Source organism: Myotis nattereri, assembly GCF_964212035.1.
Source record: "Myotis nattereri genome assembly, chromosome: 19".
NCBI lineage: Eukaryota > Metazoa > Chordata > Mammalia > Chiroptera > Vespertilionidae > Myotis > Myotis nattereri.
In genome coordinates this window covers 1,338,009-1,365,071 of record NC_138095.1, presented here as the reverse complement: position 1 = coordinate 1,365,071, position 27,063 = coordinate 1,338,009, and the positions used below count along the sequence as shown (strand labels likewise).

At 47.9% G+C, this 27,063-nt stretch overlaps 1 protein-coding gene across 2 annotated transcripts in view; it reads right to left on the bottom strand.

Annotated features, from left to right (window-relative positions):
* The window catches only part of TECTA (tectorin alpha), a gene marked incomplete at its 5' end in the record, with an annotated part of 106,799 nt that overhangs the window by 49,031 nt on the left and 30,705 nt on the right, over nucleotides 1-27,063 (bottom strand). For both annotated transcript variants that reach the window (XM_081113346.1, XM_081113347.1), the window contains 3 exons: nucleotides 4,109-4,308; nucleotides 16,472-17,033; nucleotides 23,503-24,104. In XM_081113346.1, the coding sequence (XP_080969472.1) occupies nucleotides 4,109-4,308; nucleotides 16,472-17,033; nucleotides 23,503-24,104 (1,364 nt within the window). The remainder of the gene's footprint in view (nucleotides 1-4,108; nucleotides 4,309-16,471; nucleotides 17,034-23,502; nucleotides 24,105-27,063) is intronic.

Genomic DNA, 27,063 nt, shown 5'->3' with positions numbered 1-27,063 from the left:
ACATCTGCAAGCAATACAATACTGAATGTCAACTGGAACTAATGTTCAGTATCTGCAGGGCACTTGTTAAGATTAAATTAAATATGTGAAGCACAGTTCCCTCAGAGCAGGCACTGGGTAAACCTCAGCTGCGGCTGTGACAGGACAAGGTGCACATGCTCTCTCATGCGAGGATTCAGTTGTGGTTATAACATACCTGCAACAAAGGCAGCTTCGGGGGCAGCTTATATTTGTACTCCTCCCAAGTGAGTGGCCTTCTGAGAGACAGTGTTCTTTGGTCGTGTCTGTGCTCCTCACCTTCCACTTGTGCTAGTCCGAGAATCCCAGAGAACCCTTGGAAATTGCCATGATTGTCCAGGTGGGTGCGGTCCTGACTAGCAGGATAGGGCCCAGAGACTGGGCACACTGCACCAACTCACTTTACCAACACAGTCCTGCGCAGAGATGTGCTCATCGTATGCGTAGGCCTCCCTTCTGTCTGGCTGCTGTTTTCTAAGTCTATGACATAGACTTATCAAAACCCTGGATGTCAGCTACAGGGAGGACTCAGATTCGAGGGTAAACAGACACAGGACATCTTCCAAGACACTTGTCCTCAATTCACTTCAAGATGCCATTGCTGACAACTTTATTTATTTATTTATTTAAATATATTTTTATTGATTTTTTACAGAGAGAAAGGGAGATAGAAAGTCAGAAATATCGATGAGAGAGAAACATGGATCAGCTGCCTCCTGCACACCCCCTACTGGGGATGTGCCCACAACCAAGGTACATGCCCTTGACCGGAATCGAACCTGGGACCCTTCAGTCCGCAGGCTGACGCTCTATCCACTGAGCCAAACCGGTTAGGGCCATTGCTGATAACTTTAATGCTCAAAGTGAGGTTATTCCTGGACCCACGTCTTCCCTCCTTCCAAATCCGTAGAATATTCTAGGGCCAGCTGCCTCCGATCGGCAGAATAACTGAGTGGATGGCCTGGGCTCTTTCTGATAAAAAGTCAAACAGTGCATGCATGGAAAGAGAAATAACCTGCTGCACGTGGGTCTGATGAGGGGTAAGTGCTCATCCACAGGAGAGTGAAGTGGGGACATGGCACCCCAGTACGGTGACCGCCACGGCCCTGCTCCTCAGCTCAACCAGACGCAGCAGCTGTGGCCAGGGGACCTCCCTCCATGCTAACGGCTGGCCATGCGCTCTCTCTTCATTTCCAAAGAAATCTGTGGAATCAACAAGCCTCCAAGTCTGTTTGAACTGAGACAAGTAAATGTGGGGCATTTGTTTTGTGAGTTAGCAGATAAAAGTTATTGTGGAAACTCACTAACTTCCTGATGAAAAGCAGTGAGTACTGTTTATAGTACTAACTAGAGGCCCGGTGCACAAAATTCTGCAGTCAGGGCGGGGGGGGGGGGGGTCCACTCAGCCCAGCCTGCTCCCTCTTGCAGTCCGGGAGCCCTCACTCCTTACTGCCTGGTTCACTGCTCCTTAATGCTGCCGTGGAGGCAGGAGAGGCTCCCGCTACTGCCGCTGCACTTGCCAGCTGTGAGCCTGGCTTCTGGCTGAGCTGTGCTCCCCTGTGGGAGTGCACTGACCACCAGGGGGCAGCTCCTGCGTTGAGTGTCTGCCCCCTGGTGGTCAGTGAGCATCATAGTGACTGGTTGTTCTGCCCTAATGGTCACTTAGGCTTTTATTATATAGACTAGTGGCCCAGTGCACGAAATTCATGCACATTAAAAGAGAATTAATTAGAGGAAATATTTTAATATTGCTATTTGCCCCTTCTCTATGATAGAAGGGTCAGAGATGAAAGAAAATTAGTAAAATGTATATAAAATCTCCCTCTTGTCAGAGTCTGGGGCGCACCATGGGCAGGGGGCACAGCGTGAGGTCCCCCAGTCTGGCACTGGGGAGGAGGGCACAGCCTGAGATCCTCTGTCAAGCCCCACTGGGTGAGGGTTGTGGCCTGAGGTCTCCTGACAAGTCCTGCCAGGCTGGGGGCACGGTCTGAGGTCCCCTGTCAAGCCCTGTGGGGCAGGGAGCGTGGCCTGAAGTCCCTTGCCCTGGCCAGGTGCCATGCAGCCTCAGATCCCTGCTGTTCGGTTGTGATGTTATGGCATCCTGGCTAATTTGCATATTCCTCCATTATGTAGATAGATAGATAGCTGCCAAGAGCTATCCTACAAGTTCCAAGGGCTTTTATTCCCATCATTTCATTAGCACACCTTGATTTTTTATTTACAACATACTGCTCAGGATACCAGTTACTGAACTATGAGGCGCCATGTACACGCAAGGCACCTGGGTGGGTTCTTACACAGCGTCATCTCTGAGCAGGTATTAGTCACATTTCATAGACGCGGCAACTGAGGCCCAGAGTAATGACATGGGTCGTTCAATGTTCCCCACAAGCCACAGTTTAGCAGGATCAAACCCAAGGATCATTCCTTCGAGCACTGGCACCAGGGTCCCTGCCGAGGGTGCAGGCAGGGGGCTCCAGCGGGGGGGGGGGGGGGTAACACTGAGTTTTCAGGCTCGAGCTGGTTATTTCCTCTCCCAGGTTGTGAGAAAATGGAATTTATTATTCTTATCTACCACATATTCTGCCTTTTCCTTTCAATTATCACTATTTCTAAGAGCTAACTGCAAAACCCACCTCTCCCAAGAAGTCATCTTTTGATTAGCTCTACTGTTTAACCCTGCTCTCCCCTGTCTTTCTAATACAACATTTAGGCAAATTTCCCACGGAAGGTGAAATTGAGGGCCACTTCAACACTTATTTCTTTTGCTTATTCCCAAAGTAAGTAAATTAGTTGTTCTCAAACAAGTCAATGCATCTTTACAAAAAGGAGATAATATTCATTTTTATCTAGTTTATTTCCAATTCAGACATTTCAATTCAATTTGTAAATGCTATTATTTTTAATTTAAAACTGGTTAGTCTTACTTTTCACTTGTAATTTTCTCTTGTCAAAGTTTTCTTGTTCTTTAAAGTGCATTTACTTTCCTCCCTGGAATAGATGTTACTAGTCAGTTCCTAAGGCAGAGAACATGCTTTATCAGCCTAACAGCACCTCTAGCATAGGGATCTGCGAAGCGCCAGCACCGATACCTGCTGTTGTTAGCTGCCTGCTCACCAGTGGGAGGCACTGATGGTGTCAGGTGGGTGAGATTCCCTGCGATGAACATTAGCGAGTTGTATAATGGCTGATCACTGGGTTGTACACCTGAGACTAATGTAATATTACATGTCAACTGTAATAAAAATAAAATCTAATTCAGTGTAAAAATAAATAAGTAAAATTTATAAAGTACAAAGTAAACGATTTAGTGGGCGCCTATGTTCTACGAAGTGACAGGCACAAAGGACACCTCCCGGGGCTGCACGCGTGCGCCCTCTGTGGAGGGGAGCTAAGGCCAGATGTGGGGGCGTGGCCTTCGCAGCCGGGGGAACCCCCCCCCCCCACCCCCGGGAGGAAAGGCGCCGCTTTCGCTTGCTCCTGTGGGGCCTCAATCGCCAGAAAAGGCAAAGCCACTCCGCCAGCCGCAGGCCCTCTTCCCCAGTTAAATATGTCCTCGGCTGAGGCCGCTGCCAGTGTGGGATCACAGCTGCCACCTCTCCAAGGGCTTCCGCAGCTCTCAAACCAAGGTCAGCGGGAGGGGAGACCAGGGGCCAGGGCGGCGGGAGAGAGGAGGGGTCCGGCCGCGGTCTCTGCCCAGGAGGGGGACCGGCCTTAATGCATTTCCAAGCCCCAAACTTCCCAGCGAGCAAGCGAGCGAGCGCCTCTGCGCCTGTGCGGACCCGCCCTGCAGATGCGCACCCCGCTCCTCACAGCAAAGCGGAGGTCGGCCAACTGGGATCACCTTTTTTTAAATGTTTTCCCGCTGATTTTTAGGGAGAGCGGAGGAGAGAGAGAGAGAAACATCCATGTGAGAGAAGCACATCGATTGGCTGCCTCCTGCACAGGCTCCGGGCGCGGGGAGGAGCCTGCAACCGAGGTGCGCGCCCTTGACCGGATGCTCCGGGCGAACCGGGGCTCTACCCACGGGGCCACCGGGCCCGGGCGGAAGGGCCAGGGCGGGGCACCGGCGGCAGGGGCGGGCGCCCACCTCGTAGTATTTGCCGTCGGCGTAGCAGCCGCAGCTGTGCGGCAGGATGCAGCTCTTGCCGTTGAGCACGTAGCCCGCGTCGCACTGGCAGCCCTCCACGCAGTAGTGGTTGCAGTCGCTCTTGAGGCGGATGGCGGCGCAGCGCGGCTGGCACACGCTCACGCAGCTCTCGTAGTGGCTGTGGGGCGGGCAGGTGACGGCTGCAACGAAGGACAAGGCAGGGCCAGTCAGGAACCGCGGGCCTCCCGGCTCCCCGTCGGAGAGTGCGCGCGACCGCCTTTCCCCAGGACCGCCCTCTTTGCTTTTGGAAAGCCTCCGACTGATGATCGCTTACATAATGGGCCGGCGAGCAGCTGGAGGCAACCGGAGGGCCCTCCCTAATCTTGTCCTCTGCTCAGCCTCTGATCTGCTCCAGTAAACCCACCCCCCAGCAGGCATCTCCGCTTCCGGCAGGCGCCCCGTCATTCCTGCCTGGGGCCCTCACACTGCTCTCCCTCAGGCACGCTGCCTGCCCTCTCGGCCTCCCCGCACCCAAGCCTTCATCAAGTTCCCCACTCAGCCAACGCTAACAAGGCACCCTCATCTCAGAACTTCCATCCTAAGCCGACAGTTTATGATGGTGGGCCTCTGAGCGCCTTGGTTTCCGATTCGGCAAACGGACGTGTGCAGACCCCTGCCCACTCTGCGCGATGGGTTTCACCTGCACGCAGGTGCTTTCACGGAAAGCAGTGAGGGTTCTGGCGAAGAGGGCGGCTCTGGAGCAGATGTGCGAGGCCACAGCTCCTCAGTCCAACACCTGCTCAGGACGTGTGCTTAGGGCAGTGCTGAGCCAGAAGTGTGCAGTAAGCGTTAGCCAGTCGTTAAGACGGGCATGCTTAAGGGTTTTACAGGAACTTACTTTAATAGGTGCATACAGAAAGCACAACTACTCATATGTGAGAATTTCTACTCCATCAAGGCCAACACTTAGCCTGGACTTCTGGTATTTGCGTTGCTGCATGATCTGTTTCATGTGCTTGTGATGCTGCTGCAGTGAACATTCTTGTACATATATGTTCCCTCGTGAGTAAGTGAACCTGTACAATAAATTCCTGAAAGTGAAATTACTGGGTCAAAGGGTATGTACACTTAAATTCCCGACAGATGCACTGCCGTGCCTTCTAAAGAGGCTGCGCTAGTCACCCTCGCCCCAGCGCTGCAGGAGGAGGCCTGTTTCCCCACACTCGCCCTGACTGCTTATCACCAAATTTTCTGACCCTTGGAAATATGAAAAGTTCAGTGCTGTGGCTACAAGGGATTGCATCCAGAATAAATGGAGAACTCTTAAAACTCAACAATAAAACAAACAAGCAACCAGATTCAAAAGTGGGCACAGGACCTGAGCAGACATTTCTCCAGAGAAGACATATGAATGAAGATATATGAATGACCAATAAGTACAGAAAATATGTCCCAGGTCACTAATGATCAGAGAAATACAAACCAAAACTACAATGAGACCTTATACGCATTAGAATGCTACTATTAACACAGGATAAAAACGCTGTGGGGCATTTACACCAGGGAACACTAGCAGCTGTAAAAAGAGGGGTCTCCTACCCTCTGGGACAGCATGGAGGGGCCCGGAGAGCATGATGCTGAGTGAAATAAGCCAGTCAGAGAAAGACAAGTATCACATGATCTCACTTATTTGTGGAATCTAATGAACAAAATAATTTTACCAACAAAATAAGACCCGAAGCCTTGAAGGCATGGAACAGACTGACATACCTTGATGTAGCGTTGCAGGGGTGAGAAGAGATAAACCAAAGAAGTTATATACTTACTAGAGGGCTGGTGCACGAAATTTGTGCATTCGGGGGCAGGGGAGGGAGGGAGTCCCTCAGCCCAGCCTGCACCCTCTCACAGTCTGGGAGCCCTCGGGGGATGTCCAACTGCTGGGGAGTGGGCCTAAGCCAGCAGTCGGACATCCTTCGTGCAGCTGCGGGGTGGGAGAGGCTCTCGCCACTGCCACTGTGCTCACCAGCGGTGAACCCGGCTTCTGGCTGAGCTGCACTCCCGCTATGGGAGCGCACTGACCACCAGGGGGCAGCTCCTGCGTTGAGCATCTGTCCCCTAGTGGTCAGTGCACTTCATAGTGACTGGTCATTCCGCTGTTGGGCCGACACCAGCTCTCCGACATCCTCTTAGGGGTCCCGGATTGTGAGAGGGTGCAGGCCAGGCCCACGGACCCCACTGGTGCATGATTGGGGCTGGGAGGGACACGGGAGGTTGGCCAGCTGGGGAGGGACTGTAAGAGGGCCCCAGGGTGTGTCTGGACCGTCTAGCTCAGTCCCTACTGGCTGCACCCCAGCAGCAAGCTAACCTACCAGTTGGAGTGTCTACCCCCTGGTGGTCAGTGCACATCATAGCGTGAGGTTGAGCAGCCTTAACATATCATTAGCATATTATGCTTTGATTAGTTGAACGGATGACCAGATGACTGGACACTTAGCATATTAGGCTTTTATTATATAGGATATGCATAGCCCATTGACATGGGCAATAGGGGATGAAGACCTGGGGGTGGGTGGGTTGGGGCGGGAGAATAGGGGGTAAAAGGGGGGGAAGGGGAGACATCTATAATACTATCAACAATAAAAAATACACATTAAAAAACACAGGAAAATAGCAAGTGATGGCAAAGAGTGGAGAAATTACAACCCTTGTGCACTGTTGATGGAAAGTAAAAAGGTGTCACTGCTGTGGAAAACACTGAGGCAGGTCCTCAAAAAATTAAAAATGGAAATTACCATATGATCCAATAATTCCACATCTAGGTATATACTAAAAATATATGGAAAAAAGTATCTCAAAAGATCTATGTTCAGCTATGTTCATAGCATTATTCAAAATAGCTAGAATGTAGAAGCAGCCCAAGTGCCCATTGATGAATGAATGGATAAACAGAATGTGGTATATGCATAAATAGAATATTATTCAGCTTTGACAAGGAAGGGAGTTCTGCACTACACTACAACATCGATGAACCTTGAGGGCATTACACGAAATGAAATAAGCTACTCATAAAAAGACAAATACTACATGATTCCACTCACATGCAGTATCTAAGTTCGCAGAGACAGCAATTCGAACGCTGGTTACTGGGGGCTGGGAATGGAGAGCTATTGTTTAATGGGTGTGGAGTTGCAGTTTTGCAAGATGAAAAGAGCTCTGGAAACGGATGGTGGTGGTGGTCGCACAGTATGGATGTACTTAAGGGCAGTGGAGTGCGCGCTGGAAGTGCTGACATGCATAAGTTCTGTTGTATGTACTTTACCACAGTGAAAGTGCTCTATCTGTATGTCCGTGTTCAGTGTGTAGTCCGTCATCTTCTCATTGTTTATAGCCCATTTGTGTGTCCTTTTCTGTTACTGTCTTCAATGACCTTTGCACATTTTGTCTTAAGTTGTGAGATTCTTTATAAATTAAAATAGATGTTTGCCATTCCGTTGTTACTAAATGTTTTTCATTTGTCATTTGACTCTGCTTCTCCAGACACGTATTTGATTGTTTTTTGATGTTTTTGGCACGTAGAAATTTAAAGTGGTGAAATTTATCAGGTTTTCCTGATGGCTTTTGGTGTTTTGCTTAGAAAAGATCACCAGACCCAGCCAAACAAAACGCCTTTGTTTTTCTAGTACTTTCATAACTTAAGTATTTTTTTGTTTAATTTTGATTTTGTCTGAATTTTAATTTGGAGTGAAGGGTGAAGGAGGAATTTAGCTATTTTTCTCCAATGAGTTGAAATGCCACTTTATTTGATAGTAACTTCTCTGCAGTGTTTGGGCCTATTTCTGTATTTCTTACCTTTTGACTGGCTGGTCTTTCTGTTCATGTTCCAGTGTTCATGACTGAAGCTCTACAATACGTTTCAACAGCTGGGGAGAGATGCTACCGATTTAAAGATGCCCTTTATTGTTTCAAATGTGCTGGTCCCATTTCTGCCACTAGTCTATAACCTTCATATTTTATACTCCTGCTTCTCTCATGGCACCTCCACAATGCAAGCACATGGCAGGAGGGTGATAAGCATTTGATTTTTAAAGACAAACTTTGAATTACAAATACTGATTTTCTCAACTCAAATGAAGTAATGAGGGCTGAGTGGTGACAGCTCGACATCTGGACTTCCACATGGTCACAGACGGGTCTCTTCCCAGGGCCAGGGGCTGGTTTGGCCTTTGTTCCCAGGTGGGCAGGGTGCATGGATTCCCTGAAGAACAAGGTCGTACAGTAGAAGGACAAGGGCTTTGGAGTCGAAGTGGCCTGGTTTGAGCCCTGCTCTGCCGCTAGCAGTGCCACCCTGGGCAGGTTGCTTGCCCTCTCTAAACCTCTTTCCTCATCTGTAAAATGGGCGCAATAACATCTCCCTCATCGCGTAGTTACAAGATAAAGCGAGGCCCAATTTTCAAAGCTTCTGGAACGCTGCCCGGTGCTTGCGATACCTCCTCTTAGAGCAGTCACTGTTGGAGGAGCAGTGGTGGTTTTCCTTTAGTTAGTCAACAGAAGCTCACTGGGTCTGCAGAGAACTATGTCAGAAAACCCCTAGTTACCAGACTCTGCAACCAGGACTCTGAAGCAGCCACTGATAAAAGGGAAAATTTAATGATATTCAACTTTGATGACCACTGACCAGGCACCAGGCACGGTGGCCCGGCACAGGAGACATCACCCCATGTAACGCCCACAGTGGCTGGCAGACACTGCCCACTCCTCATCCTCTAGACCAGTGGTCGGCAAACTGCGGCTCACGAGCCACATGAGGCTCTTTGGCCCCTTGAGTGTGGCCACGAAGTTTCAATCGCACTGTACGTGCGCACCCGCATGTGGTATTTTGTGGAAGAGCCACACTCAAGGGGCCGCAATTTGCCAACCACTGCTCTAGACCAGCAGTTCTCAACCTTGGCTGCACATTAGAATCACCTGGGAATCTTTTTAAAATCCTGATTTCTGGGCCTCATCCTCCGGAAATTCTGTTTCTTTGTTACTAATGTTGTGGCCTCACCCTATAATAAAGAAACAGAATTTCCGGAGGATGAGGCCCAGAAATCAGGATTTTAAAAAGATTCCCAGGTGATTCTAATGTGCAGCCAAGGTTGAGAACCACTGCTCTAGACCAGTGATGGCGAACCTGACACGCGTGTCAGAGGTGACGTGCGAACTCATTGTTTTGGTTGATTTTTCTTTGTTAAATGGCAGTTAAATATATAAAATAAATATCAAAAATATAAATCTTTGTTTTACTATGGTTGCAAATATAAAAAAATTTCTATGTTACACGGCACCAGAGTTAAGTTAGGGTTTTTCAAAATGCTGACACGCCGAGCTCAAAAGGTTCACCATCACTGCTCTAGACTGTGCAATGCCTTTGGCACCAGGGGAGCCCCCAGTGCCCCAGCGCCCCAGCACCTGGGCCTGACGGGCCAGGGAGAACACTGCCTCTGGGATGGAACCAGTACCAGCAGCTCCCCCACAGGGTTGCTGTGGGCAGTGCAGACACATAGAGCACTTAGAACAGTGCCTGCCACATGGTCAGAGCTAAGTACCTGATCACCCATTGTTTTCACTGACTGTACTTTCACTCTCTAGTACTTTAAGTCCCCCATTGTATTTTATTTTTTAAAACATATTTTTATTGATTTCAGAGAGGAAGGGAGAGGGAGAGAGAGCTAGAAATATCAATGAGGAGAAAGACTCATTGATCAGCTGCCTCCTGCACGCCCCACACTGGGGATTGAGCACGCAACCTGGGCCTGTGCCCTGACCAGGAATCGAACCGTGGCCTCCTGGTCTGTAGGTTGATGCTCAACCACTGAGCCACGCCAGCCGGGCAAGTCCCCCATTTGAAGGCACTTGAAAGCATGATAGACTCAATTGAATGAATTTTAAGGAGAAGTTAGTAATTAAGACGATTTACTTCCCCTTCCTGTATGTTCCACTTGGGTTAATGCAGTCACAGACCAGGAACTGAACAGGGACCTTCTATCTCCAGGCCTGCCACCAGCACCGGCCGCCTCCGCCTGCCCCGTGAAGCCACGTGTCTGACCGTCCTCCCGAGAGCGCCTCTCCGATGGCACCTGGGAGTGCGGACGGGCCAGTTCTCGGGAGGATGCGGCGGGGAGGGGCGTTCGTCCGCCTTTATTTCTCAGGGGTTGGATTTACACCAAATCTGGTTACAAACAAGGGTTCTCAAGACAGTCTCTGCTCACTGATCTCTCAGACTGAACGGCTGAGCTGGGGCTCGATCTCACAGATTTTCTCTGCTTTTTAAGTTTGAAATGGAAAACTAAGCTGCCCCCAATGTGTCTACTCCCCATCCTCACCCACATACTGTCTTTGAATTATAATTTTGTCTCTTATTTCAGCTTTTCCTTGTGCCAGTCACTGCCACCATCTCTCCGGGTCCTCCTTTTCGGGCATTTCCCCTGTCCTGGGGGCCAAGGAGGGGCAGGCTGGCCCTCTTGCAATGGGTGCTGGGAAGCAGACAGCGGGGACCGGGATGGGGTCCCAGGCCGAGGTGAGAACGCTGCACTGTGGGCCTTGGGCCCAGCTCTCCACACTACATACCGAGGAGGCAACTGGAGTCGGAAAAAACTTCAAGGAGGAGAAGAAAGGGGTGCTGGAAGGAGGGCAGAAGGACAGAAAAATGGTCTTCAGATTCTTCATGAAATCACCTCTCTAAACTGCTTCCTCATCCTGCACTATGCTTAGCCCTGTGGGCCCAAGCTCTGCAGAGGTAGGGAGACCTTCATCTTCAGAGGGAATGGCACATGGGCTTGCTAACTCATTCCTTTTCCTCCTCATAAGTGACAAAAATGAGACCCATATTGAAGAGGCGAGTCCCTGGCATTAGCCCCCTCAAGAACAATTCTTCCCATGACATCTGCTCCCTGCAGCTGGGAGCCATGGTGTGGCATACACTGTGCCTGGGCCCATCCCAGCCATCCTGGAAAGCAGCTCAGCCTTGCGTGCCGGGTGCAGGGAAGGGGCTCCTTGTAGTGGGTCTCAGGATGGAGCAGGCAGCGTCCTTAAAAACTCTTTCCCCACGTGCACCCATCCGAGGCCCCGGCACCACAGCCTGAGGCTGACCCATGGCGGCTCCGGGGTTTATCCGGACACTGGTTTTTTGTTGCCTATTTATTCTACTGAAGTCACAGAGGCCAATGAGTGTGACAGACACTCCTGGCATCATTACTCCAGCACCTCACTCTGGGGCCAATTCTGGATGAAATGCTATTAACATATTTCTCTCCCTCTCCCCATTGCCTCCCACACGCTACATAAACCTCATTATGTGGAATATAAATGAACTGCGGGAGTATGAAACTATAACACTGTTCCTGGGTTTTCATCCAAATTTCCTTTTTCCAGAATGCAAAGGGAGTGTGTTCTCCGGGAACCAGGCTTATCACTTATTTAGAGCCCCATGCATCCAGCATCAATCTGTAGCCGTTTTTCACAGCTCGGTCTAGAAGGAAATCTGGGGCAGCTGGTGAGGCTGAGATGGGAAAACACACTAAGGCAGTTCACCCAAGACCGCGAGTGGTTTCTCCTCCAGCCCTTTTTCTAGTACAATGTGTTACATGAAGGCAAATTGTTTCAGTACACAGTATACCAGTACAGTGTATGGGCTGAGAGCATAAGCTTTGGGGATTAAAAAGGTCAAATTCAGACTTTGCCACTGAGATAGAATAATTTTAGGCAAGTTACATAATTCCTCAGTGTCTCGGGTTTTTGCCAACTAATTGGGTCACTGAAGAGAATAAATAAGATAATGCTGATGAAGTGTTCAGCACAGGGATTGGCTCAGAGCAAGCCATTGATATAATAAGAATGCCATTTAGCACGCACAGAATGTGCTGCTGTGCTCTCAACGACCTAATGTTATCCTCCTGATGTTTCCGGAGCATAGAGGGTGGAGACAACGGCTTTATCACAGCATTATCGGGGGGAGGGGGAAGACTAAGAACCAGGGAGGAAGAGCGAAATGCCCCAAGGATAGAGCAAGGCTAGAATCCAGGGGCTCTCGGTCTGTTTCTAATGCTCTCAACACCTTGCTGTGTGTCATAAGCACAGAGTCTGACACATGGCATATATGAATCAAATAGATAGAATAACACACTGGAGAAGGCCTAGATATTAATAGCACAACAATGGCCCATGCGGTAACAGAGCTAACTAATTAACCTGCTAACTAACTCTTTCCCTATCGGTCCTTTGTTAGAATTTGAAAAAAATATAAATATTATTGATTTCAGAGAGGAAGGGAGAGGGAGAGAAAAATAGAAACATCAATGATGAGAGAATCATTGATCACTGCCTCCTGTGCGCCTCTGACCTGGAATCGTGTGACCTCCTGGTTGATGCTCAACCACTGAGCCACACCGGCTGGGCATGCTCTGTGTTTTATATAAATAATTGGGTCAAGCTAGTGGAACAGGTAAATGCTGTGCTTGCTGCATCTCACGACCACATAAAAATTACAACTGAACTACAGAACAGCCATCATTCAGAACTTCCTGAAGTCCTACAACATAAGGACATACAGAGGAAGCCACATCAAGACAGACAGACGGAGCTGGTCCCACACCCACCTGTGGCAGATCAGAATCGGGATCCCCCCTGAGGAGTGAGGAGCCCCAGGCCCACACCAGGCTCCAAGGCTCCAGTGCTGGGAAGAGAAGTCCCCGTAACTTCTGGCTGTGAAAACCAGCAGGGATTGTGACTGAGTGAGATAGAGGCTGCTGGAGTCCCAGGCAGTTTCTCTTAAAGGACTCACACATGGACTTACTGACCATCTCACTCCAAGCTCCAGCGCTGGGGCAGCAGCTTGGCAGGGACATAGGAGGAGGGACTGGACTGTCTGGTTTCAGGATGAGGACTGGAGTAGTTCTGTCCCAGACGTAAGTGCTGGCAGAGGCCGTTGTTCCTTTGCTGATCCCTCTCCACACCCAGCCTGCACTCGCATTTGGGATCATATCTGAGTCTCCACTAACCAGGTGAAAGCTGTTTGTCCTGCTCTGGTGACTCCCTGAGACCTGATCCCATCCAACTTGCAGGCTCGCCCAACCTGCTTCCGGGGGCCTTTCCTTACCAACAGGCTATGTTGGTTCATGTTGTGAGATTTTCCTAAAACCTCTCAAAGTTTCACAAACCCCAAACAAGCAGCATCTGGCCTCAGAATGCCCCATATGTCTTGATATACAGCCCCCAGCCTGACTCTAGCTGCAGCCTCAGTTCACAGCTTATGCTCTCCAGGCACCTGCAAGCCCAGGACAAGTGGCAACCATCTGCAGATAACTTTATGGCTTATACCAAGTGGCCCCGAGCGGGGCACAGGCAGCAACCGACCTTGGCCTGCACCAGCGCCCCCACCTAGAGGCCCCAGAACCAACATAGAGTGGCCAGATTTAGACCACACCAGAGCACCACCTCCACAAATGAAACACTCAGAGGGCAGCCACCAGAGCCCTACTAAAGTGAATCCTGCTTCACAGGGTCAGCCCCTACCCAGCTACTCCTCTGCTGTAGTCATGACCAGTCCTCACAAACAATCATCCTGAGCAACCAGCCAAGATCAACCAACCACAAATTACATCAGAAAGGCACTCACACCTACACAAGGGACACATCTGGAACACCTGGCCCAGGTGACCAGGGAGACTGTGCCACTGGGCTCCACAGGACACCTACTACATGAAGCCACTCTACCAAGAACAGGAGATGTAGCAGCTCTACCTAATGCATAGAAACACAGAGAGACAGTCAAAATGAGGAGACACAGAAACATGACCTAAATGAAAGAACGGAACAAAATTCCAGAAAAAAACACACACTAAACAAAATAAAGACAAGCAATCTACCAGATGCAGAGTTCAAAACACAGGTTATAAGGATGCTCAATGATCTAGAGAGAACTTCAGTAACAAAGAGATAGGAAACATAAAATTAGAGATAGAAAACATAAAAAGAACCAGTCAGAAATGAAAACTACAATTGCTGAAATGGAGACTACATTAGCGGGGATCAACAATAGATTAGATGAAGCAGAGACAGAATCAGCAATTTGGAAGATAAGGTATCAGAATACTCCAATCAGAATGGCAAAAAGGAAACAATAAAAATGAAGAGGATGGCCCAGATGGTGTGGCTCAGTAGTTGAGCACTGACCCATGCATCAAGAGAGCACAGGTTTGATTCCAAGTCAGGGCACATGCCCGGGTTGCAGCCTTGATCCCTAACAGGGGGCATGCAAGAGGCAGCGGATCAATGATTCTCTCTCATCACAGATGTTTCTATCTCCCTCTCTCCCTTCCTCTCTCTAAAATCAATAAATGCATATTTTAAAAAAACAGATGAGTATGGCTTAAGGGGCCTCTGGGACAACATCAATTGTACCAACATTTGCATCATAGGGGTCCCAGGAGAAGAGAGAGAGCAAAAAATTGTAAACCTATTTGAATAAATAATGATGAAAATCTTCCCTAGTATGGTGAAGAAAATAGACATATAAGCACAGGAAGTGTAGAGTCCCAAAATAGATGAACCCAAAGTTCCACACCAAGACACATCATAATTAAAATGCCAAAGGTTAAAGACAAAGAGAATTCCAAAAACAGCAAGAGAACAGCAGTTAGTTACCTACAAGGGGCTTCCAACTTATCTCTCAACAGAAACTTGCAGGCCAAAAGGGACTGATACGAAATATTCAAAGTGAAGAGAAGCAATTGCGGTTACTCTGCCCAGCAAAGCGCTCATTTAGAACTGAGGGACAGGCAAAGAGCTACCCAGACACACCACTAAAAGAGCACATCACACCAAAACAGTATTACATGAAATGTTAAAGGGTCTTCTTTAAGAAAAGGAAGAAAAATATTAAAAATATGAATAATAAAATGGCAATAACTATATATCTGTAAACAATTACCTTAAATATAAAGATTAAATGCTCCAATAAAAAAACATAGTGTGGCCGAAACCAGTTTGGCTCAGTGGATAGAGCGTCGGCCTGCGGACTGAAAGGTCCCAGGTTCGATTCCGGTCAAGGGCATGTACTTGGGTTGCGGGCACATCGCCAGTAGATGTGCAGGAGGCAGCTGATCGATGTTTCTCTCTCATCGATGTTTCTAACTCTCTATCCCTCTCCCTTCCTCTCTGTAAAAAATCAATAAAATATATTTTAAAAAAAAACAACATAGTGTGGCTGAAGGGATAAGAAAACAAGACCCTTACATATGCTGCCTACAAGAGACCCACTTCAGATTAAAAGACTCACAGACGGAAAGTGAATGAATGTAAAATATATTTCATGCAAATGGAAACACAAGAAAAGCTCAGGGAGCAATACCTATACCAGACAAAACAGACTTTACAACAAAATCTATAAAAAGGGACAAAGAAGGACCAAGCAATTTCTCTTCTGGGTATTATATCCAAAAGAAACCCAAAACATCAATTCAAAAACATATGCATCCATAAGTTCATTGTAGCATTATTTAAAATAGCCAAGATATGAAAGCAACCTAAGTGTCCATCAATAGATGAATGTCTAAAGAATAAATGGTGCATATATACAATGGATATAACGCTGCCCTAAAAGAGAATGAAAGCTTACTATGTGCAACAACATGAATGGACCTAGAGTGTATTATGCTGAATGAAATAATTCAGACAGAGAAAGAAAAAAAAACCTAATATTTCACTAATATATGGAATCTCAAAAACAAAATAAGTGAGCAAACAAATCAAATGAAATCATAGATACAGAGAACACTTTGATGGTTGCCAGATGGGAGGGTAGTTTGAGGGAATGGGTGAAAAAGGAGAAGGGATTAAAAAGTACAAATTAATAGTTACAAAATAGTCAAGGGGATGTAAATTATAGCAAAGGTAATATAGTAAAAAATATTATAATAACTATGTATTGTGTCAGATGGGTAGATTTATTGGGTGATCTCTCTGTAAGTTATATAAATGCCTAATTACTATATTGTACACCTGAAACTAATATAATATTGTATGTCAACCATACCTGAAAAATAAAGGTTTTTTAAAATAATAAATATTTTTTTAAAAAGGAAAAAGTAAATGATTTTATTTCATCCTCAGAGCAACATATGAAATAAGTGCTATTAACTCAATCTTATAGATAAAGACATGAAGGCTCTGGGAGGTTATACATGTTGTTTCAGACAATAAACTCAATTATAAAGTGCTTATCCTTAAATCGCTCTAGTCAGTTTTCTCTGTCGCCTATGGAGATGGAAGACTGGCATGTCCACACCAATCAAGACACAAGGCAAGATAAGGGGGAGGACTCACAGCAGGATGTGTAATTCCTCCAGCTGGTCACGGCGATCCCCTGTGTCTGGCAGGTGCTGGCGTAGTTCTGCAGCCAGCTGCAGGCCGTCTGCACTGCGCCCCCATCGATGCAGGAGTCAAACAGGCAGTTCTTGTAGAAGAAGGTGGGGTTGACTTTGCTGTGACACTTGGTGAAGCCCGCGTTCTGGTTGGGGATCAGGCTGCACAGCTGCTGCACCTTGGAGAAGCCTTCCACCTTGGCACAGGACGGGCAGCGGTCCCCACAGCCCACCTGGCAGAAGGTGTCCCTCTTCACCCAGCTCTGCCCAAACTCATTGATGCTGGATGCAAGCAGCCCCATGGGCATCTCCAGGTCGTCGTCGGGGTTGCCGTTATAGCGGCCGCACAAACCGGAGGTGCCGTTCTGCATGGTCCGTGGGACTGTGATTGACAGGAAGGTCTTCCAGTCATACACGACCTTCAGGCCAAAATCTGTCTCCACCACCACGTGGAAGCCAAAGGAAAAGATATTTATCTTCCCTTGACCCAGTTTCAAAGGGAGATACAGCCGTTCATTGTTGACCTGCAAGAGAAAGAGGGTTGAAGTAGAGAAATTCCAGAGACCACCCAGCTCTTCTCCTAGTGATGAGTCTTCAGAGAGGTCATCTAAGAGGGTGATCTGAGCTGGCTGAAGACAAGCTCTGCATTTCGTGTTGTTTATGTTAGTCAGCTCTGAACAACTATACGCCAACAAGCTGGACAATGTGGATGAAATGGACAAATTCCTAAAAAACTACAATCTTCCAAAACTGAATCAGGAGGAATCAGAAAACCTGAATAGGCCAATGATAACTGATGAAATAGAAGCAGTAATCAAAAAACTCCCAGCCAACGAAAGCCCTGGTCCGGACGGCTTCACAGGGGAGTTTTACCAAACATTCAAATAAGAACTAAAACACCTATACTCCTCAAACTACTTCAGAAATCCAAGAGGAAGAACACTTCCAAGCTCTTTTTATGAGGCAAGAATTATCCTAATTCCACAGATATATAACAACACTGCAGATAAAGACACACAGATAAAGAAACTACAAAGAAAGAGAATTACAGGTCAATATTCCTGATGAATATAGATTCTAAAATACCCAACAAATTATTAGCAAATTGAATCTAGCAATATATTAAAAAGATCATACACCATGACAACATGGGATTTATTCCAGGAATGCAAGGCTGGTGCAATATTCACAAATCAATAAATGTGATATAGCACATAAAAAAAGTGAAAGACAAAAATCACATGAACATGTAATAGATGCAAAAAAAGTGTTAGACAAAATCTAACACACATTTTTGACAAAAACTCTCAGTGAAGTGGGAATAGAGGGATCAAACATCAACACAATAAAGGCCATATATTTCAAACCTACAACCAACACCACACTCAAAGGGCAAAAACTAAAACCATCTCCCCTAAGAACAGGAACAAGATAGGGATGTCTGCTTGTACCACTCTTATTCAACACTAGAGGCCTGGTGCATGAAATTCGTGCACGGGGGATGGGGGGTTGGGGGTCCATCCAGGACCCCTCGGGAGATGTCAGGCCTAAACCGGCAGTCAGATATCCCTCTCGCAAGCCCAACGCTGCATGCACCAGTGACCATACTTTTCATACAGGTGAAAGGCATCTTGCTGTTGTATGGGCAGCTACATATGTTTGACCTGATTATAAAATGTGGTACATAACATGATCCTTCTGAGGCAGTGGTACCATTTTCCCCATCTTACGGGTGGAAAAACTGAAGCAGAGAGAATTAAGTAATTGGTTTTGTCACACAGTTATAAGTGTCAGAATCAGGGCTGACCACAAAATGTGCAAGCCAGAGTCCATGCATGTCATCGCTGCATCATCCTGTTTTTTCAGTGTTAGAGTAGCCTTGCCAGGTTTTAATTTTTAAATCTAAGAGACTGTTCCCAATATATAGGGTATGGTCCTCAGGCCTGGACGGCGATCAGAACCATGTGTGGGGTGACCAGCAGGTGGGATAATCACCCCCTCCCACCCGCTGGCACTGGCCTTGGCTGGCAGCCTGGCACCATCTGCTGGCCAGCCCCACCCCCAATTGCTGCTGCTGGTCACCTCCCACTCAGGGGGTACACGATCAACACAGGAGCTGCCCCCTGCGTTGAGCATCTGCCCCCTGGTGGTCAGTGAGCGTCACAATGACGGGTCGTTCTGTAGTTCAGTCAATTTGCATATTCAGGTCTTATTATATAGGACTAGAGGCCCAGTGCATGAAATTCGTGCACAGGTGGGGGGGATTGTCTCAGCCCAGCCTACACCATCTCCAATCCGGGACCCCTCAGACATCCCTCTCACAATCCAGGACCACTGGCTCCTAACTGCTCACCTCCCTACCTGCCTGATAACCTCTAATTGGCCCCCCTGCCAGCTTGATCACCCCTAACTGCCTCTGCCTGCCAACCTGATCGCTCCTAACTGCCCCCCTGCCAGCCTGGTTGTCCTCAACTGCCCCCCTGCCAAATTGGTCACCCCCAACTCCCCTCCCTACTGTCCTGGTCACCCCTAACTGTACCCCACTATCATGGTTGCCCCTTACTGCCCCCCCTGCTGGCCTGGTCACCCCCAACAGCCCCCCTCTGCTGGCCTGGTTGCCCCCAACTGCCCCCACGTGCCAGCCTGGTTGCCCCTCACTGGCCCCCCTGCCAGCCTGGTTGCCCCCAACTGCACCCCCCCAATGGCCTGGTTGCCCCCAGCTGCCCCCCCTGCCAGCCTGGTCACCCCTCAATGCCCCTCTTGCTTGCCTGGTCACACCTCACTGCCCCCACTCTGCTGGCCTGGTTGCCCCAACTGCCCCCCCTGCCAGCCTGGTTGCCTCCAACTGCCCCCCCCTTGCTGGCCTGATACCCCCCAACTGCCCCACCCTGCTGGCTTAGTTGCCCCTCATCACCCCCCCTGTCGGCCTGGTCACCCCCAACTGCACCCCCTGCCAACCTGGTTGCCCCTCACTGCCCCCACTGCCGGCCTGGTTGTCCCACTCAGCCTGTTTGGTCACCCGTTTGGTTGTTTCGGGTGTGACGGCCCCTGGATCTTTATATATGTAGATAGTACTGGAAGACTTAGCCACAGAGATCAGAGAAGGGCAAACCTAAAAGGCATCCAAATTGGAAAGGAGGAAGTAAAACTATCACTATTTGTAAGTGACATGATATTGTACATAACAAACCCTAGACTCCACCAAAAAACTACTAGATTTAATAAATGAATTAGGCAATGTAGCAGGATACAAAATTAAAATCCAGAAATTGGTTGCATTTTTATACACCAATAATAAATTCTCAGAGAGAGAAACTAAACAAACAATCCCATTTACCATTGGAACAAAAAAATTAAGATACTTAGGAATAAACTTAAGCAAGGAGGTAAAAAATATCTATTCAGAAATTTACAGGACATTGAAAAAAGAGACCGAGGAAGATATAAAACAAATGGAAGAATATACCATGTTCATGGATTGGTAGAATTAATATTATTCAAATGTCCATATTACCCAAAGCAATCTATAGATTTAATGCAATCCCTATAAAATACCAACAGCATATTTCACAGAACTAGAAGAAATACTCCAAAAACTTATATGAAAACAAAAAAAAGACTCAGAATAGCCACAGCAATCTTAAGAAAGAAGAATAAAGTTAGAGGGATCACAATACCAGATATCAAGTTATACTACAAAGCCACTGTAATCAAAACAGCCTGATACTGGCACAAGAACGGGCATAAATCAATGGAACAGAACAGAGACCCCAGAAATTGACCCAATCCATTACACTCAGCTAATATTTGACAAAGGAGGCAAGAGCATGCAATGAAGTCAAGGCAGTCTTTTCAATAAATGATACTGAGAAAATTGAACAGATACATGAAAAAAATGAAGCTAGACCACCAACTTACACCATACACAAGAATAAACTCAAAATGGATAAAGACTTAAATGTAAATCATGAAACCATAAAAATCCTAGAATAAACTATAAGCAACAAAATCTCAGACATCTCACATAGCAGCATCTTCACCTAGGGCAAAGGAGACAAAGGCAAAAATAAACAAATGGGACTACATCAAACTAAAAAGCTTCTGCACAGCAAAAGAAACCATCAACAAAACCACAAGAAAGCCCACTGCATGGGAGAACATATTTGCCAATGATACATCTGATAAAGGATTAATATCCAGAATATATAAGGAACTCATACAATTTAACAAAAGGTAGACAAACAATCCAATTGAAAAATGGGCAAAGGACCTAAATAGACCCTTCTCCAAAGTGGACATATAGACAGCCAAGAGATATATGCAAAATGCTCAAAGTCACTAATCATCAGAGAGATGCAAATTAAAATGGCAATAAAGTATCACCTCACAACCTGTCAGAATGGCTACCATCAACAAATCAACGTACAACAAGTGCTGGTGAGGAGAAAAAAGAACCCTAGTCACTGCTGGTGGGCATGTAGACTGGTGCAGCCACTATGGAGTCTCCTCAAAAAATTAAAAATGGAACTCCCATTTGACCCAGTGATCCCGCTTCTAGGAATATATCCTAAGAAACCAGAAACACCAATCAGGAAGAATGCATGCACCCCTATGTTCATAGCAGCACAATTTACAGTAGCTAAGATCTGGAAACAGCCCAAGTGCCCATCAGTAGATGAGAGGATAAAAAGCTGTGGTACATTTATACCATGAAATACTGTGCAGCAGTGATAAAAGGATCTCTTACCCTGTGAGACAGCAGGGAGGGACCTGGAGAATATCACGCTGAGTGAAATAAGCCAGTCAGAGAAAGACAAGTATCACATGATCTCACTCATATGTGAAAAATAAAGAACAAAATAAACTGATGAACAAAACAGATTCTGAGGCACAGAAGCATGGAACAGAGTGACAAATCCCAGAGGGAAGGCAGAGGTGGGAAGAGATTAACCAAATAACTTAAATGCATATATGTGTGTCCCACGGACACAGAACACATGCACCTCTACATTCCCTGCAGAGGTGTTTACAATAGCCAAGATATGGACGCAGCCCAAGTGCCCATCGATAGACAAGTGGATAAAAAAGTGGTGGTACAGACATAATGAAATATTGCTTGCTGGTAAGAAGTAATAAAACCTTAGCATGTGCAACAGCACGGATGTGCCTAGCGGGTATTATAGTAAGTGAAATAAGTCAGAGAATGGCAATACCAAATGAACTTACTTGCCTGTGGAATCTAAAGAACAAAAACTGGGAACAAACTAACACATACAGAGAATGAGCTGGTAGTTGCCAGAGGAGAGGGCTGGGGCTGGGCGACAGGTGAGGGGTTGAGGAGTAGAGACTGGTAGTTACAGAACAGTCACCGAGTGTAAAGTTCGGTGCAGGGACAGTCAGTCACGGAGTGATAACTCTGTGTGGTGCCAGGAGGGTACAGGAAGTATCGGGGGTATTTGTGAAGTATTTCTAACCAGTATGTTGTACACCTGAACCAACATAAAATAATACAGAGAGTAAACTATAATTGAAAAATAACATTAAGAGTAAAAATAAATTTATAAAAAATTATAAATCAAAGGGTAGCGATACATCAAATGAGGAGAAAAGGTCAAGTCACTTGGGCAAAATGACTAACATGTTTAACACATATGATGACAATGGGTTAGAGGGAAGTTCTGTACTCAGCTTAACCTGTCCAGACAGCTGCTGGAAACTTTATGTGGCTAAAAGCAAAGAATCCAATATATTTCAATGGCCCCAGAGGCAATTTAACCTCCCAGATTGCTGTAAATGTGACCAGCAGCAACGTGGCAGTCAGAGGAACCCTGGAAGAAAGGCCTTTTCTGTCACCTCACTCACTCACTCGACAAATGTTGTCATTCCATTTAACATAAAGATTCATTAGGTGTGCTTCCTGTGCTCAAGAAGCCCACAGTTAGCCGAAACCGGTTTGGCTCAGTGGATAGAGCGTCGGCCTGCGGACTGAAAGGTCCCAGGTTTGATTCCGGTCAAGGGCATGTACCTTGGTTGCGGGCACATCCCCAGTAGGAGATGTGCAGGAGGCAGAAGCCCACAGTTAGAACTGAGTGAGCTAGAGATGAACATCACAAAAAATACAGTATGGTTAAAGCAATAACGGAGACGGGAACCAGCTGTTAGGAGAAACACAGAGAAGAAGAATGAGGGTGATGGAGAAAGTAGAACATCCTAAACCAGTCCCTCCAAAACGCTCAGCCAGCGGCTGTGGGCTGGCTTGTTTGTGTCCAAGTGATGCCCAGAGCAAGGCCTTGGCTGAGGTGGGGCCTACCTCTCCTCTGATGTCCTAGGTGGGCCCAGGAGTGTACGGAACACCTCAGGTCCTGCTGCTCCTCCCTTCATGGTCCAGGGAATGAAAAGGTGGGGAGGACAGAAGGGGGAAACCAAGGCATCATGAGCAGGCCCGTGGGAGAGCCCCGAGGCCTCCGAATGCTTGCAAGACTCTTGAGCTCCCCAATCCCATGAGAGCCAAGAGGGGACGGGGCGAGGGGGTCAGAGGCCAGAGCAGACAAACATCATTCTGGTCCTGAAAGAGGGAAGGAGGTGGGTCAGACAGTAGGACCACGTTAGGTGCCCAATCTGTGCTGAGCACGTGTTCTCCTTGCCAGACAGAGTGACTGCCCAAGGCACCCAGTGGAGCCGCGAGCATTTGAATCGAGGTCTGAGCTCTTTCCAGCACTCGGCCACAGCATGAAAGGTGCTCCCTCTGGGGCTGGTGCCTCATTAGGTAGCTGCGACCTGGGAAGATCATTTTCCTCTCTGAGGCTCAGCCTCCTTTATCTGTAAGATAAAGAGACAGACCATCTCCGGCCCCAACCACGCTAACATCCTCTCTGGGCTTTTCCTTGGATTCTGAACCAGCCTAGTGCAGCCACAGCCGGGCTTACTGACCAAGGACCCTTGTCCTCCTGTCCCCACGACCCCCGTCCTGGGCTCTGGCCTGTGACTACTCACCAGCACAGTGTGCTTGTAGGCCCTGTGAATCACTATGCTGTAGCCAAACACGGTCACGTCCACCTGCTTGACCCACAGGGCCAGTGATGGGTCCCGGTCCTCGTTCTTGGCCGTGACAACAAACTTGGGGACGGACTCTGCGCTCGGCCTGCTTCCCGTGGTGCACAGGACGAGTGGGCAGCTGGTCTGGAAGTCAAAGGCGTAGCCGTCGAAGGTCAGGTAGTGGCCGTAGCCTGAGGCGATGCAGGAGGCGTCAGTGCGGGGCTGGCAGTAGTGCAGGCCGCCCTCCTCCCTGCAGTACTCGTCATCCCTGCAGGGGGCGGTCTCGCAGTGGACGCTGTTGTCCGTGCCGTTGCAGTAGCAGAAGATCTGGCAGTCCAGGTCCACCCAGAAGGTCTGGTTTGTGGCAAGTTGGTGCCCCTCAAAGTTGCAGCCACACTCGCTCCGGGCAACACACTGGGTGCCTTGCAGGGCATAGCCCTCGTCGCACTGACACCCCTCTGAGCAGCTGTCTACACAGATGGGGCCCAGGGCCAGTGTTTCGCAGGTCTCTGTACAGGTCATGCATTCCTCAAAGTGGCTGTTCTCCGGACAGTCCAGAGCTGCAGGTGGTCAAGGAGAAGACAGGATTGAGAAGGGGACAGAGGTCACAGAGTGTGGGTGCACTCATCAGCATGCATGTGTGTATGTGTGTGCACATGTGTGTGTGAGCATGTGTGTGTGAGCACATTCATGTATGAGAGTATGTCTGCACATGAGTGTGTGCAGGTGTACATATGTGCATGTGCACTTGCATGTGTGAGTGTATATATGTGCACACATGTGAGCATGTGTATGTGAGCACGTGCATGCATGTATATGGGAACATGTGCATGTGAGCATATGCATATGTGTATGTGTGTACATGAGCATGTGCATATGTGGGTGTGAGCACATGCGTGTGTACATGTGAGTGTATGTGCATGCGTGTGAGCATGTGCATGTGTATATGTGAGTGCAAGCATGTGAGTATGTGCATGTGTGGGTGTGAGCACGTGTGTGGGCATGTGTGTTAGCATGTGCATATGTGTGAGTATGCATATGTGTGCACATGCATATGTGAGTGTGTGCATATGTGTATGTGAGTATGTGTGTGTGTATGTGAGCATGTGCGTATGCAAGTGTGTGCATTTGTGTATGTGAGCATGTGTGTGTGAGAGCATGTGCATCTGTGTATGGGTGTGTGCATGTGTACGTGAACAGGTGTGCAAGCATGTACACATGTGTGTATGTGTGCATGTATGTGTGTACTATGTGTGTTCTGTTATTTGACAGCACAGTGAGTTTGATAAAAGCCATAGCATCCTCATCTGAGGTCATCAAAGGCTCACCCATGTGCTCCTTCAGGGCACTTAGCTCTCTGTGAGCCTGTGCTGGGCTCCTGCTACATCCCAGCCACTGTCCTAGGCACTTTAGTGCAACTTTTTCCAATAACCAAGAGGACAAGGCAAGTCTCATCATCCTGCCTTATACACGAGGAAACAGACGTTCTGTGACTTAGTTTAATCTGCCAGTAAGTCCTGGGGGGAGATCCAAACCCAGACCTCCGGGCGCCGTCTCCTGACTCACAGACGCTGGACAGAACAGGTGCTGTGGATGCTGCCTGCCCCTGAGCTTCAGCTTCTGCTTTTATCAAATAAGGACACTGATCACCTAGCTCAGTTGTTCTGAGGATCAATAAGCGGATATAATAGGTCCACAGTAGAGTCTCAAGGCCCTTTCCCTTCTTTGCACTTCCTTTGACTATGGATAGACTTTGTGACGGTATTTTTACTCTACAAATTGTTTTTCTCCTTTGCCTTTCATCTCTCTTATCTGCTGCCTTCTGGCTTCTTTCACCTCCTCCCCACCTTCTGCATGTGGTCACCTCCTCCCCACCCTCTGCATGTGGTCACCTCCTCCTCACCCTCTGCATATGGTCACCTCCTCCTCACCTTCTGCATGTGGTCACCTCCTCCCCACCTTCTGCATGTGGTCACCTCCTCCCCACCCTCTGTATGTGGTCACCTCCTCCTCACCCTCTGCATGTGGTCACCTCCTCCCCACCTTCTGCATGTGGTCACCTCCTCCCCACCCTCTGCATGTGGTCACCTCCTCCCCACCTTCTGCAGGTGGTCACCTCCTCCCCACCTTCTGCATGTGGTCACCTCCTCCCCACCCTCTGCATGTGGTCACCTCCTCCCCACCCTCTGCATGTGGTCACCTCCTCCCCACCTTCTGCATGTGGTCACCTCCTCCCCACCCTCTGCATATGGTCACCTCCTCCCCACCTTCTGCATGTGGTCACCTCCTCCCCACCCTCTGCATGTGGTCACCTCCTCCCCACCCTCTGCATGTGGTCACCTCCTCCCCACCTTCTGCATGTGGTCACCTCCTCCCCACCCTCTGCATGTGGTCACCTCCTCCCCACCCTCTGCATGTGGTCACCTCCTCCCCACCCTCTGCATGTGGTCACCTCCTCCCCACCTTCTGCATGTGGTCACCTCCTCCCCACCTTCTGCATGTGGTCACCTCCTCCCCACCTTCTGCATGTGGTCACCTCCTCCCCACCCTCTGCATATGGTCACCTCCTCCTCACCTTCTGCATGTGGTCACCTCCTCCTCACCTTCTGCATGTGGTCACCTCCACCTCCCTTGCTTACACTCTTCCCCACCTAGACAGCCCCTGGACAGCCTTCACAAAGCTGAATCCTACCCATTCTCCACGTTTTATCTCAACCTGCACTTCTGCTTAGAAGCATTTGTAATAGATCAAGTCTCTGAGCCACAGAACTCAGCACAACATAAAAAAAGCCATATATGACAGGCTCACAGCCAACATCATACTCAATGGACAAAAACTAACACCATTTCCCCTAAGGACAGGAACAAGACAGGTATGCCCCCTCTCACCACTCCTGTTCAACATAGTACTGGAAGTATTAGCCATTGCAATTAGACAAGAAGAAGAAATAAAAGACATCCAAATTGGAAAAGAGGAAGTAAAACTGTCCTTATTTGCAGACGACATGATATTATACATACAAAACCCTAGAGACTCCATCAAAAAACTAGTAGACTTAATACACGAATTTGGCAATGTAGCAGGATACAAAATTAACCCCAAGAAATCTGAGGCATTTCTATACACCAATAGTGAACTTTCAGAAAGAGAGATTATAAAAACTATCCCATTTACCATCGCACCAAAAAAATTAAGCTAGCTAGGAATAAACTTAACTAAAGAGGTAAAAGACCTCTACTCAGAAAACTACAAAACGTTGAAAAAAGAGATAGAGGAAGACATAAACAGATGGAAGAACATACCGTGTTCATGGATTGGTAGAATCAACATCATTAAAATGTCCATACTACCCAAAGCAACCCATAAATTCAACGCACTTCCCATTAAAATACCAATGGCATACTTCACAGATCTAGAACGAACTCTCCAAAAATTCATCTGGAATAAAAAAAAGACCCCGAATAACTGCAGCAATCCTGAGAAAGACCAAAGTAGGTGGGATCTCAATACCAGATATC